This window comes from Alosa sapidissima, chromosome 12 (genome assembly GCF_018492685.1).
Source record: "Alosa sapidissima isolate fAloSap1 chromosome 12, fAloSap1.pri, whole genome shotgun sequence".
NCBI classification, from domain to species: Eukaryota; Metazoa; Chordata; class Actinopteri; order Clupeiformes; family Clupeidae; genus Alosa; species Alosa sapidissima.
Genome location: NC_055968.1, coordinates 32,679,936 through 32,693,250, shown reverse-complemented (window position 1 = coordinate 32,693,250; position 13,315 = coordinate 32,679,936). Strand labels below are relative to the sequence as shown.

The 13,315-nt window shown below is 46.8% G+C and overlaps 1 protein-coding gene across 6 annotated transcripts in view; it reads left to right on the top strand.

Annotated features, from left to right (window-relative positions):
• The first annotated feature begins 8,210 nt into the window (after nt 1-8,210).
• cdc14ab (cell division cycle 14Ab) overlaps nt 8,211-13,315 on the top strand; it is a 45,480-nt gene continuing 40,375 nt past the window's right edge. For all 6 annotated transcript variants that reach the window (XM_042057268.1, XM_042057267.1, XM_042057270.1 and 3 more), the window contains exons 1-3: nt 8,211-8,896; nt 9,251-9,341; nt 9,724-9,799. In XM_042057268.1, coding sequence (XP_041913202.1) covers nt 8,800-8,896; nt 9,251-9,341; nt 9,724-9,799 — 264 coding nt within the window. In that variant the 5' untranslated portion in view covers nt 8,211-8,799. The remainder of the gene's footprint in view (nt 8,897-9,250; nt 9,342-9,723; nt 9,800-13,315) is intronic.

Sequence of the window (13,315 nt, the reverse complement as noted above, 5' to 3'; positions counted from 1 at the left end):
ACACACACACATACATGTCTGCATCATCAGATCACAGCCACTTCCATCTGGTCTAACACCATCAGCTCAGACACACACAGACACCTTAAGATTGTCCATTTTGTGTGTGTGTGTGTGTGTATGTGTATACAAAAGTATTGTGATGCCAATTACACGAGCGACACTGAACAACAAACGGTCGCTGTCAATGTTCACCGAGTTGCTGATCTGTAGGATCACCTACGACTTCAGACTGTTCATTGCTTTCAGTGCTCTCCAGACTGCCAGGAAAACGTTAAATCCTCCGGGTTGGACACAGCTGTGCGCCTTCATCATTGCCCTTGGACTATTCAGCCGGTTAACTAGATGCAACCAACTGGACTACTAAGTTAACATGAGTTTTCTTTTTAAAATGTCTTAATTATTTATTTTATTATTTGTTTTTGTTTGTTTGTTTGTTATCAGTCTTGAATGTTTCACATGTTGTATGTTTCACGTGTGACGGGTACGCTGGCGATTACGCCGCTCCGTTAGGCATTTTTGTTATTTGTTTGTTTGGGTCTTGTGTGTGAAGCACTTTTGTTGCACTTTGTGCATAGAAAAAATGCTCTTCATGTTTGTCTGTAAGCACTTTGTGCTCAATGCTTGAAAAGTGCTATATAAATAAATATTATTATTATTATTATATTATTATTATTACACTGTTTCTCTATAAAGGCCAATAAAGTAAAATGTCTGGTACCTGACAAGTTTCGGCTACCTTGCCTCTGTAGCCTTCATCAGAGGTGTCACGTGATATTGGTGTGACGTCGTCTGAGATGTGTTATATGGAGTTTTCCATCCCACCTGATGTGGTGTGACGTGGTCTGAGCTGTGTTATATGGCGTTTTCCATCCCACCTGATGTGGTGTGACGTGGTCTGAGCTGTGTTATATGGCGTTTTCCATCCCACCTGATGTGGTGTGACGTGGTCTGAGCTGTGTTATATGGCGTTTTCCATCCCACCTGATGTGGTGTGACGTGGTCTGAGCTGTGTTATATGGCGTTTTCCATCCCACCTGATGTGGTGTGACGTGGTCTGAGCTGTGTTATATGGCGTTTTCCATCCCACCTGATGTGGTGTGACGTGGTCTGAGCTGTGTTATATGGCGTTTTCCATCCCACCTGATGTGGTGTGACGTGGTCTGAGCTGTGTTATATGGCGTTTTCCATCCCACCTGATGTGGTGTGACGTGGTCTGAGCTGTGTTATATGGCGTTTTCCATCCCACCTGATGTGGTGTGACGTGGTCTGAGCTGTGTTATATGGCGTTTTCCATCCCACCTGATGTGGTGTGACGTGGTCTGAGCTGTGTTATATGGCGTTTTCCATCCCACCTGATGTGGTGTGACGTGGTCTGAGCTGTGTTATATGGCGTTTTCCATCCCACCTGATGTGGTGTGACGTGGTCTGAGCTGTGTTATATGGCGTTTTCCATCCCACCTGATGTGGTGTGACGTGGTCTGAGCTGTGTTATATGGCGTTTTCCATCCCACCTGATGTGGTGTGACGTGGTCTGAGCTGTGTTATATGGCGTTTTCCATCCCACCTGATGTGGTGTGACGTGGTCTGAGCTGTGTTATATGGCGTTTTCCATCCCACCTGATGTGGTGTGACGTGGTCTGAGCTGTGTTATATGGCGTTTTCCATCCCACCTGATGTGGTGTGACGTGGTCTGAGCTGTGTTATATGGCGTTTTCCATCCCACCTGATGTGGTGTGACGTGGTCTGAGATGTGTTATATGGCGTTTTCCATCCCACCTGATGTGGTGTGACGTGGTCTGAGATGTGTTATATGGCGTTTTCCATCCCACCTGATGTGGTGTGACGTGGTCTGAGCTGTGTTATATGGCGTTTTCCATCCCACCTGATGTGGTGTGACGTGGTCTGAGATGTGTTATATGGCGTTTTCCATCCCACCTGATGTGGTGTGACGTGGTCTGAGATGTGTTATATGGCGTTTTCCATCCCACCTGATGTGGTGTGACGTGGTCTGAGCTGTGTTATATGGCGTTTTCCATCCCACCTGATGTGGTGTGACGTGGTCTGAGCTGTGTTATATGGCGTTTTCCATCCCACCTGATGTGGTGTGACGTGGTCTGAGCTGTGTTATATGGAGTTTTCCATCCCACCTGATGTGGTGTGACGTGGTCTGAGCTGTGTTATATGGCGTTTTCCATCCCACCTGATGTGGTGTGACGTGGTCTGAGCTGTGTTATATGGCGTTTTCCATCCCACCTGATGTGGTCGGATAGCCGTGTCTCCTGGGGTGCTCCGGGGGGAGGGGGGGTTGGGGCGCCCTCTGCTGTCTGGAGGTTTTTCACACAGCCGGGGGCTGCCCTACAGGACTTTATTGGCCTTTATAGAGAAACAGTGTAATAGTATATCAGTAGGCCTAATGAACCTCTTCAATATATTGTGATGCCTGCCATTAAACCCACAGTAACTTTAATGACACCACATTCTACATCCATAAGTATTCATATGGAGATGTTCCCCCCTTTAGCTTTAGCGTTACTGTTACTCCGTTGGGCTGGAGTGCTTGGGGAGAGCCCTAATGCTAGCTCTGTTGAGATCCATCCTCCATCTATCCCTGAACAGTGCGAAAGCTGCACCTCCCGTGTCTGGTTAGGGAGATCGCTCAGGGCTACTGTGGGCCTACTCTGGATCGCTCAGGCCTACTCTGGGAGTGAGAGATCTGCTGATGCCACGACCACCACATTGCTGCCGAGTTCAGAGCTGGCATGCCTGGGCAGCCGTGGGCCCACTGGTTATCGCTTCGGACTTGTAACCGGAGGGTTGCCGGTTTGAACCCCTACCAGTAGGCGTGGCTGAAGTGCCCTTGAGCAAGGCACCTACTGTAACCCCTCACTGCTCCCCGAGTTGCAGGCAGCTCACTGCGCCGGGACTAGTGTGTGCTTCACCTCACTGTGTGTTCACTGTGTGCTGAGTGTGTTTCACTAATTCACGGATTGGGATAAATGCAGAGACCAAATTTCCCTCACGGGATCAAAAGAGTATACTTATACTTTATATATGCTCTGCTAGCTGCCTGGAGTTTGGATTGAGGGAGGAGTATGATCTATGGCTGTCACTGTCAAAAATCCACCACGTTGATCTATCTGCAAGTTCCTTCGTCTGCTTAGGAAGATCGCTCATGTCTTCAGACTGATCTGTGCTCCCAGTGCTCTCCAGACTGCCAACGAAACCACCAGGCTGGTCTGTACAAAGACATTCTGTGGTGTGTTGTTTCACACAGTCATCATGGACATTATTCAGCCGGTTACATTTAACCAATAACTAATTTGTTAAGTTAGAATTTTTTACTTTGTATTATTTTCACATGTTTGTTGTTTGTTTTGATGTCGGTTGCTGAGGTTACGGGTATGCTGGTGAGTTACACTGCTCTGTCTGACACCTTGTTTTTGTTTGATTTGACGTTTGGATTTGTTTTTGTTTTTTAATTATTTGTTAATTTGTGTTTTGTGTGTGGAGCACTTTGGGTAGCACTCTGTGCATAGATAAATAAAAACGTACTTACTTACTTAATAATGTAACAGCTTCCACTCTTTTTATTTTGATTTTAGAGTGTCTGAGGAAATACTTGCCTATTCATTCAGAAAAGTATTTGTGAGGTCAGACTCTGATGTTGGACAAGAAGGCCTGGCTCGCAATGACTGTTCTAGTTCCGATTTAGAATGGGATGTCATTGAAATTCCTGTGTGTGTAATGGCAGGGACCCAATACTTTTCACTATGTGTGTAATGGGGGTCTATGATGATGTGGACATTGCTGTGGTCTGATGTTGTGGATGTGTGTTTATATATATATATGTGTGTGTGTGTGTGTGTGTGTGTGTTTGTATATACTGTATGTATGTCTGTATGGGGGGGTCATGTCTATAATGATATGGATGCGGCTGTGACCTGATGATGTGAGTGTGTGTATATGTATATGTGTGTATGGGGGGGGGGGGTCAGGGTATGGGTGCGCAGGGTGGTCATGTCTTTGACCTGATGGTGTGAGTGTGTGTATATGTATATGTGTGTATGGGGGGGGGGGTCATGTCTTTGACCTGATGATGTGAGTGTGTGTATATGTATATGTGTGTATGGGGGGGGGGGGGGGGGGGTGCGCAGGGTGGTCATGTCTTTGACCTGGTGATGTGGAGTGTGTGTATATGTATATGTGTGTATGGGAGGGGGGGTGCGCAGGGTGGTCATGTCTTTGACCTGATGATGTGGAGTGTGTGTATATGTATATGTGTGTATGGGGGGGGGGGGGGGGGGGGTGCGCAGGGTGGTCATGTCTTTGACCTGGTGATGTGGAGTGTGTGTATATGTATATGTGTGTATGGGGGGGGGGGGTCATGTCTTTGACCTGATGGTGTGAGTGTGTGTATATGTATATGTGTGTATGGGGGGGGGGGTCATGTCTTTGACCTGATGATGTGGAGTGTGTGTATATGTATATGTGTGTATGGGGGGGGTGGTCATGTCTTTGACCTGATGATGTGGAGTGTGTGTATATGTATATGTGTGTATGGGGGGGGGGTCATGTCTTTGACCTGATGGTGTGAGTGTGTGTATATGTATATGTGTGTATGGGGGGGGGTCATGTCTTTGACCTGATGATGTGGACGTAGTTGTGACCTTGGAGGTCAGGGTTCTTGTTTTGTTTTTTCCTTGACGTCACACTCTGTGCAGAGTATCAAGTGGTGTGTGTGAGTGGCAGAGAGCCTGAACCACCTCTCACACACACACAGCTGATGAGGGGAACACACACACACACACAGTGGATGAGGAGAACACACACACACACACACCACTGATGGGGAGAGCATGAGACAAAGGGGCTACACAGTGTTTCACAAAACACACTTTTCAAAGCCCTTTTTCTGTGCTCTCAGTGTCGGCGGAGAGGAAGTGGCCGTTAGCAGATAATAAATCGGGGTCAGACAATGTGTGTGTGTGTGTGTGTGTGTATGTGTATGTGTGTGTGTGTGTGTGTGTGTGAGGGTAACCCAAGCGGAGCTGAAACTCACACCTGGCCGTCTTTACCTAGTCTGAAACCTGAGCGCCATTTGAGGACACCTGAGTCGGTCACATGAGTGCTGCGTTCGGCCGCTGCACGGCAGTTACGCACTCATTTCCACGACGACCACGCTGTCACGTGCTGCCCGGCGAATTTCCCCACAGCCCCTCTCCTTCCAGCCTGGTCCATCTACACACACACACACACACACACACACACGCACACACACACACACACACACACACGCACACACAGCCTCTCCTTCCAGCCTGGTCCATCTACACACACACACACACACACACGCACAAACACACGCACACACAGCCTCTCCTTCCAGCCTGGTCCATCTACACACACACACACACACACACACACACACACACACACACACACACACACACACACAGCCTCTCCTTCCAGCCTGGTCAATCTACACACACACACACACACACACACACACACACACACACACACACACACACACACACACACACACACAGCCTCTTCTTCCAGCCTGGTCAATCTACACACACACACACGCACACACGCACACACACACAGCCTCTCCTTCCAGCCTGGTCCACCAGACACACACACACACACACACACACAGCGTCTCCCTCCAGCGACCCCGTCAGGCTGTGTCGGGTGTGCACTGCTCTGTGTGACGGACAGAGGGTCAGGTGTTCAGGTATCAGGTGCGCTGTTCAGGTATTCAGACGTTTTGTTTGGACAGTGTGTCGTCAGGTGCTCTGCTTGGGGGGGACTAGATACCTAGCTGGACTGTTGGAAGGTTACGCTGCTGCATGAGAGTTGAGATGTCCAGTTAATGCAGAGGATCCTGTTGTCTGGAGTTCAGGGGTTCTGTTTGAAGAGGAGCTAATTGTCAGGTGTTCAGGTATTCTGTTTGAAGGGGAGCTATTTGTCAGGTGTCCAGGTGTTCTGTTTGAAGAGGAACCTGTTGACTGGAGTCCAGGTGTTCTGTCTGAAGAAGAACCTGTTGTTTGGTGTGCAGGAGTTCTGTTTGAAGAGGAGCCAGTCATCAGGTGTTCTGTTTGAAGTGGAACCTGTTGTCTGGAGTTTAGGTGTTCTGTTCGAAGAGGAACCAATTGGCAAGTGTTCTGTTTGAAGAGGAACCAATTGGCAAGTGTTCTGTTCTAAGAGGAACCAATTGGCAAGTGTTCTGTTCGAAGAGGAACCTCTTGTCTGGAGCTCAGGTGTGCTTTAGGACGCACCCCCCCCCCCCACCCCCAACCCCCCCACCCCAGGCTGGGTGCCCCCCATGAAAGCATGTCGGACTCGGAGTCCTGGTGTCCCCAGGATAACAGACAGAGGAGTCCGCCCCCCACCCCTGTACACAGAGTCTGGATCTCTCTCATAGCAGGTGCGTCAGCTGTGTGTGTGTGTGTGTGTGTGTGTGTGTGTGTGTGGAGAGAGAGACAAAAACTCAGAGCAGCTATATTACCAGATTTGTGTGTATGTGTCTGTGCGTGCATGTGCATTTGGACTCTTGAATGTTTCCCCTGTTTTGTTTATGTGGTCAGTGTAACAAATGAGGAACAGTCTGAATCAGAGGACAGCAGATTTGACCTTTGTGCTCCGAGGCCAGTATCAAGCACAGCAGGGCAGCTGAAACGAGTCTGAGCCTGTGTCTGTGGTTCTGTCTATGTCTATGTCTATGTCTATGTCTGTGTCAGTGTCAGTGTCTATGTCTGTGGCGCTGTCTATATCTGTGTCTGTGTCCGTGGCTGTGGGGTTAGGCTGTGTAGCCCCATCCTCAGTCTCACATGTAGTCAAGCCTGACAGGACATAGCAGCAGGACATACTGTAGCAACAGGACATAGCAACAGGACATGGCAACAGGACATACTGTAGCAACAGGACATAGCAACAGGACCTATATCCAGCACCACAGCTTTCAGGCCAGCCTGCACAAGTGTCAGTGTGTCAAAGGTACCCACACTGAGAGAATAACGTCTCTTCAACACATAAACAACAACAACAACAACAACAACAAAATATTTATAAGATGCCTTGAATGATTATATATGTATTTGTAAGTCTCTTTGGAGAAAAGCATAAATCCCTTCAACTAACTTTAACTAGACGTATAAATGGTGCAATCAGAATGACATCAGAAATGTTGGAATCACATCTTTACTACGACTCTGTTCCTTTAACTAACTATAACTAGACCTATAAATGGTGCAATCAGAATGACATCAGAAATGTTGCAATCACATCTTTAATATGACTGTTCCTGGTCCCTTTCTTTCTCCAACCGCCTCTACTGTTGTTCCCCTTCTGCTCTCTTCAGAAACAGACACAGGAGTGTGAGTGTGTTGTGTGTTTGTGTGTGTGTGTGTGTGTGTGTGTGTGTGTGTGTGTGCGCACGCGCGTGCATGAATAAGTCTGGTGCTCCTGGCACTGATATGTGATACTGGTGTAACTGAGGCTACTTTTATAGTCACGTGTGGGTCCTTACAGAAGTCAAAATCAATGAAGATGGGCTAGTAGGTATTTTAGAATTATTAAAATAGGCTAATCTATTTTTTGGTTGGTTTATTAATTTCAAGAACATATAGGCTATATTCTATTCTATATTGTTATCTTATATGTTAACTTAGCCAACACTTTTTTCCAAAGGAATTTAGGCCCACAATCAACATTATTCTACATTAAGGATTAAAATGAACAGTTTATCTGGTTTTTATTAAAACACAACGCAACAACCAGAGAATCCAACAAAGTCAAATCAATTTAAATCCATAATAAAAGACTAATAATACTAACATGAATAATGGCAATATAGGCCTAGCCAGTCTTCATTCTAACAACAATAACTGTAAACATTTACAAACCGCCTAACTCTGTAAAAATAACGAATTAATTTGCAATAATAAGGCTATAAAAATATTATCTTCATCACTTCATGTCCACAAATAGGCTAATTGGGGGAGCAGTTGGTGTGAAAACCATCCTGCAAAGCCCTGCTGCGAATCGCCAACAGCTCCGAGGGTCCGAGACAGCCCAATATTCTTTTCACAACTTCGTCAGGCAGAGCCGCGGCTGTGATTTTGATTGGTCGGCGCAGGCCAATCCTTAGCAACGTTCCTTTGTGTGGTGATTGGGTTCCTGGTTACCATGTGATGTCCCTTTAAGATGTTTCTGACTGTCCGCAACCATGGCAGGAAAAAGCGTCTCGTCTCGCCAGTGATTGCGCAGCCAGAAGAGAAGAGAGGAGAAGGGAGGGGAGATTATCTCAGTTCTGCTAGCTTTCGGAAGCGGCGATACTTTGCACTGCGCGTCTGTATTTACGCGGTTTGTAAATCTTCTGTGTAGATTTCCTACGACAGTTTTTTGTACTTTCTTCCCGGGACATGGAACCGAGTCGGGCTCCTCGAGTGACGTATCGGTGATTCTTTCTGCAGGCAGCGAGCAGATGTAGAGCGCGCTTGTAGTAGTTTGCTGATTACTGTTTTGCCTTGTGTAGCATGACATAAGACTAGCGAATCTGATGGTTAGCGTGTCCGAAGACCTGCTGATACGAGGACAAGAATGTACCCTCCAAAAGCCAAGTGCTTTTTACTAAAAAGCTAGATTTTGTCTTTTAAAACTCGTAACGTTATTGCAGCGATACAAGCGTTCATGCCGAGATAACTGTGCCTAACGGAAGATATTTTCTATTGTATTTTTTTAATCAGCACAAAGATATCTAGGGGGGTTAGTGTTTCCTTTTTTTAATCGATGACTCTGGACCACCTGAAACACTCAGCAATCCTTTCAACTTTGTTTAAAATGGCAGACGACAATGATTTGATAGGAGCATCCGAGTTTATAAAAGGTAAGGGTAACTTGAGGTAGAGGCGGGGATGTTGGGGGAGACTCGGATCAGTCCTGTTGCCTACACTAGGCTACTTTGCCTAACTCACAACAAGAGTTGGGCCCTGTCTGAGAACTATTTAGGTGGATGAGCGATCACTCGCCCCTGTGCCTTCGATTGTTTATCAATATATAGCTGGGGGCTATGAACACTCACATAGGCATACTTAGGCCTACTGTTGATCTAGAACAGATTATACACAGATTGTCACACAATTCGGCTGTGTTTCTGCAGTCATTTGAAGACATGCTATGAATGAAGTAAACACGAAACTGAGTCTCTATCTGTTCTCACAAACCTGTATTTCCTCCACAGAACGACTGTATTTTGCAACGCTAAGAAGCAAGCCAAAAAGCACAGCAAACACACACTACTTCAGCACGGATGACGAGTTTGTGTATGAAAAGTAAGTTGTGTTTCCCTCCTCTCTGCACGCGCCCTCCGCGCGCTGCCTGTCGCTCTGCTGCCTCGTGCATCCGCAACAAGTAGCCGCCCGAGCCGCGCGCTGGGTTGGTCCCTCTCGCGCTGGCTGCTTATGCAACAGTTTTAATTGTTATTTACCATTTCAGTCTGATTAACAAGGCCATTGTTCTCCGTTCCGTCGCATTGGGGTCTTCCGGTCGTTATGTAATCTTTGGCAGACATGTAATCTTTTCCTGCTTGACTATTTCTACACTGATGATGACAACTCCTTAAAACACCCAAAGCTTAATAACAATTGGATGGCCATGAAATCATTAAGAACAACATCCACATAGGAAACTGACCACTTTGTCTAATTTTTCCAGCTTCTATGCAGACTTTGGACCTCTGAACCTAGCCATGCTTTATAGATACTGCTGTAAACTCAACAAGAAGCTTAAGGTGAGTGTTTCTGCCCTGACGGGTGGGTGGGGGTCTCACACATACACACACTTTACCATTCACACCAGCAGTCAGGTGGAGGACACAGACGTCATTTCCCACAGCCTCAGATCATATCTCAGTTTGTGTGAATGAGACAGACCGGTTGGTGTCTGGCAGGGTGGCGTGTTATTGTGGCTCATGTGCACAGGTATGTCATACCACAGTAATGCACCACCACACCCTAACACTGGTGTGTGCGTGTGTGTGTGTGTGTGTGTGTGTGTGTGTGTTGGGTGCAGATGCTCCTGTGGTGTAAGTGTTAATCAGAAGCTTCAGTTCTGCGTCCTAATCACTGTCCTGCTTATAGAGCTTGACTCACCGACTCAGAGCAGAGCTGCCCTTCAGAGAGGGCAGAGAGAGATAGAGAATGAAGGAGAGAGAGGAAGAGAGAGAGAGAGAGAGAGAGAGATTATTTTATTATTATATTATTATATTTCCCCCCCTTTCTCCATTGCTACTAGTGTTAGTGCGTGTGTATTAGGGGAGTGGTGGAGTGTGTGTGTGTGTGTTCTAATGTCCTATTATTATTATTATTATTATTATTATTCTCCATAGTCCATGTCAATTGTTGTTATTATTACTATTAATTGCTAATTGTTTTCTTCTCTTGATGAAATTACTGCTTTGGCAACATTGTAAAACTTAGTCATGCCAATAAAGCTCATTGAATTTAATTGAGAGATGTAAGAAAGGGATGTAGGGAGAGAGAGAGCGAGAGAGAGAGAGAGAGAGAGAGAGAGAGAGAGAGAGAGAGAGAGAGAGAGAGAGAGAGAGAGTCTGCAGGTGAGGTGTGAGCAGGTACTTACAGCATAAGCGCCGATGAACACTGCAGCGTTTGCTCTCTTGCGCTGGTCAAAGCTGGTGTAGTGGACGATCCTCTTGCTCGTCAGTGTGAAGGACTACTTAAGGCCTTCAGACAGGGAGAGACAGAATGAAGGAGTTGGAGAGAAAGGGAGGGAGGGAGTGGGACAGAAAAAGAGAAGGAGAGAATAAGAGTGGGAGAGAGAGGGAGGGAGGGAGTGGGAGAGAAAAAGAGAAGGAGAGAATAAGGGAGTGGGAGAGAGAGGGAGGGAGGGAGTGGGAGAGAAAAAGAGAAGGAGAGAATGAAAGAGTGGGAGAGAGAGGGAGAGAGAGATGTAGAGAATGAGGGAGTAGGAGAGAGGGAGATGTAGAGATGGCTTGTGTGAGGCCTAACTCTCAGAGATGGCTTGTGTGAGGCCTAACTCTCAGAGATGGCTTGTTGATGGCTCTCAGCCGTCTCTTTGTCCTGGTGGGCTGTGGGGCCTGAAGCCTGGACTAGAAACACCGTGGTCACAAGATCAGGTCCTCGCGCTCACACACACCCTCGAAACTCCAGTCACCCATGGCCTAACTTGAGCAGAGAGGGAGGGAGGGAGAGAGAGAGAGAGATTGAGTTAGGGAGGGAGAGAGAGAGAGAGAGAGATTGAGTTAGGGAGAGAGAGAGAGAGAGAGATTGAGTTAGAGAGAGAGAGAGAGAGAGAGAGAGAGAGAGAGAGATTGAGTTAGTGAGGGAGGGAGGAAAGGTGAGATAATTGATTTAAGAGAGGAGAACACAAATAGAATGCACTCTCTGGATTGTTGAGGGAGTGTCTGGGTTGGTCATTAGTGCTTGTTGTCTAGTGAAAATCTGGGCCCTGTGTGTGCATGCGTGTGTGTGCATGCGTGTGTGTGTGTGTGTGTGTGTGTGTGTGTGTGTGTGTGTGTGTGTGTGTGTGTGTGTGTGTGAGTGTGTGTGTGTGTGTGTGTGTGTGTGTGTGTGTGTGTGTGTGTGCTCGCTCTCTCTCTTGCTTGGTCTAGCAGTAGAGCCAGTCCTCTTCAGCTGGTGGAAGAACAGCTTGCAGCTTGGCGTGTCACTCCAAATCAGGGCTATGTCAGGGACGTAACTGAGTCGTATTAGGGATGTAACTGAGCCAAAACCCAGGATCCTCAGGAAGGCTGTTTACCGAGAGACGTTGGTTTATAAATAGTTTAAAAGAAAAAGGAGTGTGCGGCTACTCTCTCACATCATCCTAACCAGCACCTTGGTTTAGCTCTCATTCTGTTTCTCACCATAACAGAGCCATATCAGGGCTGTATCTGGGCCAGGCCATGACCGTATCAGTGTGTGTGTGTGTGTGTGTGTGTGTGTGTGTGTGAGTGTAAGGAAGGCTGGAAGATGAGTAAGGACTGATGTCCGCCCGTCTCTATTAATACATCTGATGAATGGAGTCGTCCGAAGGGGACAGACCCGGCTGATGAAGAGGCTCTGAGGTGTTCCATCAGTGTGTGTGTGTGTGTCAGGGTGTGTTTTGAGGCGTGTGTGTGTGTTGGGGTGTGTAAAGTGAGTAAAGGAATAAGTAATGGAGTGAAGAGTGTGCTATTTGAGGTGATGAGATCTCGGAGTGGTGCGGTGGGATATTTGATGAGGTGTGTTTCTTCATCAGCTGGGGCACTTTCACGTGTGTGTGTGTGTGTGTGTGTGTGTGTGTGTGTGTGAGATGGGTTTCTTCATCAGCTGGGGCACTTTCACGTGTGTGTGAGTGTGTGTGTGTGTGTGTGTGTGTGTGAGATGGGTTTCTTCATCAGCTGGGACACTTTCACGTGTGTGTGAGTGTTTGAGGAACCTGGTGAAGCTGCGTACATATTATGTGTGTGTGTCTATGTGTCTCAGAAGGGTCATGAAATCAAGTGTGTGTGTCTGTGTCTGTGTGTGTGTGTGTGTGTGTGTGTGTGATATGAGTGTAATGAAGCAGGATGAGTGAGCAGGTCCTGTGATTTTTCCCCTGTATGTCTGTGTGGTATTTAACATGATAATAACACACACAGGCACTACTTCTGCACATGTAGCACGTTCAGTGAGTGCTCTCTCGCTCTCTCACACACACACACACACACACACACACACACACACACACACAATCTGCTGATCATAGGCTACGTGTTATCAGTCACATATATCTATGGAAACACCATCCAGTTGAGAAGTGGAGGCCGTCTATTATGACTGAAGGTTGTTTAAGTTCATCACCAGACAGCAGTGCACTCGCCTTGACCATCAGGCCCGACCTTACTAAGATGGAGGTTCTGGTCCTGGGTCTTTGGCCATCAGGCCTGACCTTACTAAGATGGAGGATTTTATTTGGAATGTTTGAGAGAAATGTTGACTCCATTGGCTCGTTGGTTTAGGCACTATCAGATATCAATAGTTTTTTAGCATGTAGCAGCTCAACCAGGCTCATTAGATTATTAGTATGTCACAGCTCAACCCATACCATTAGTTAATTAGCAAGTAGCAGCTAAACCAGCATCATTAGTTTATTAGCATGTAGCAGCTAAACCAGCATCAATAGTTTATTTGCATGTATCAGCTAAACCAGCATCATTAGTTTATTAGCATGTAGCAGCTAAACCAGCATCATTAGTTTATTAGCATGTAGCAGCTAAACCAGCATCATTAGTTTATTAGCATGTAGC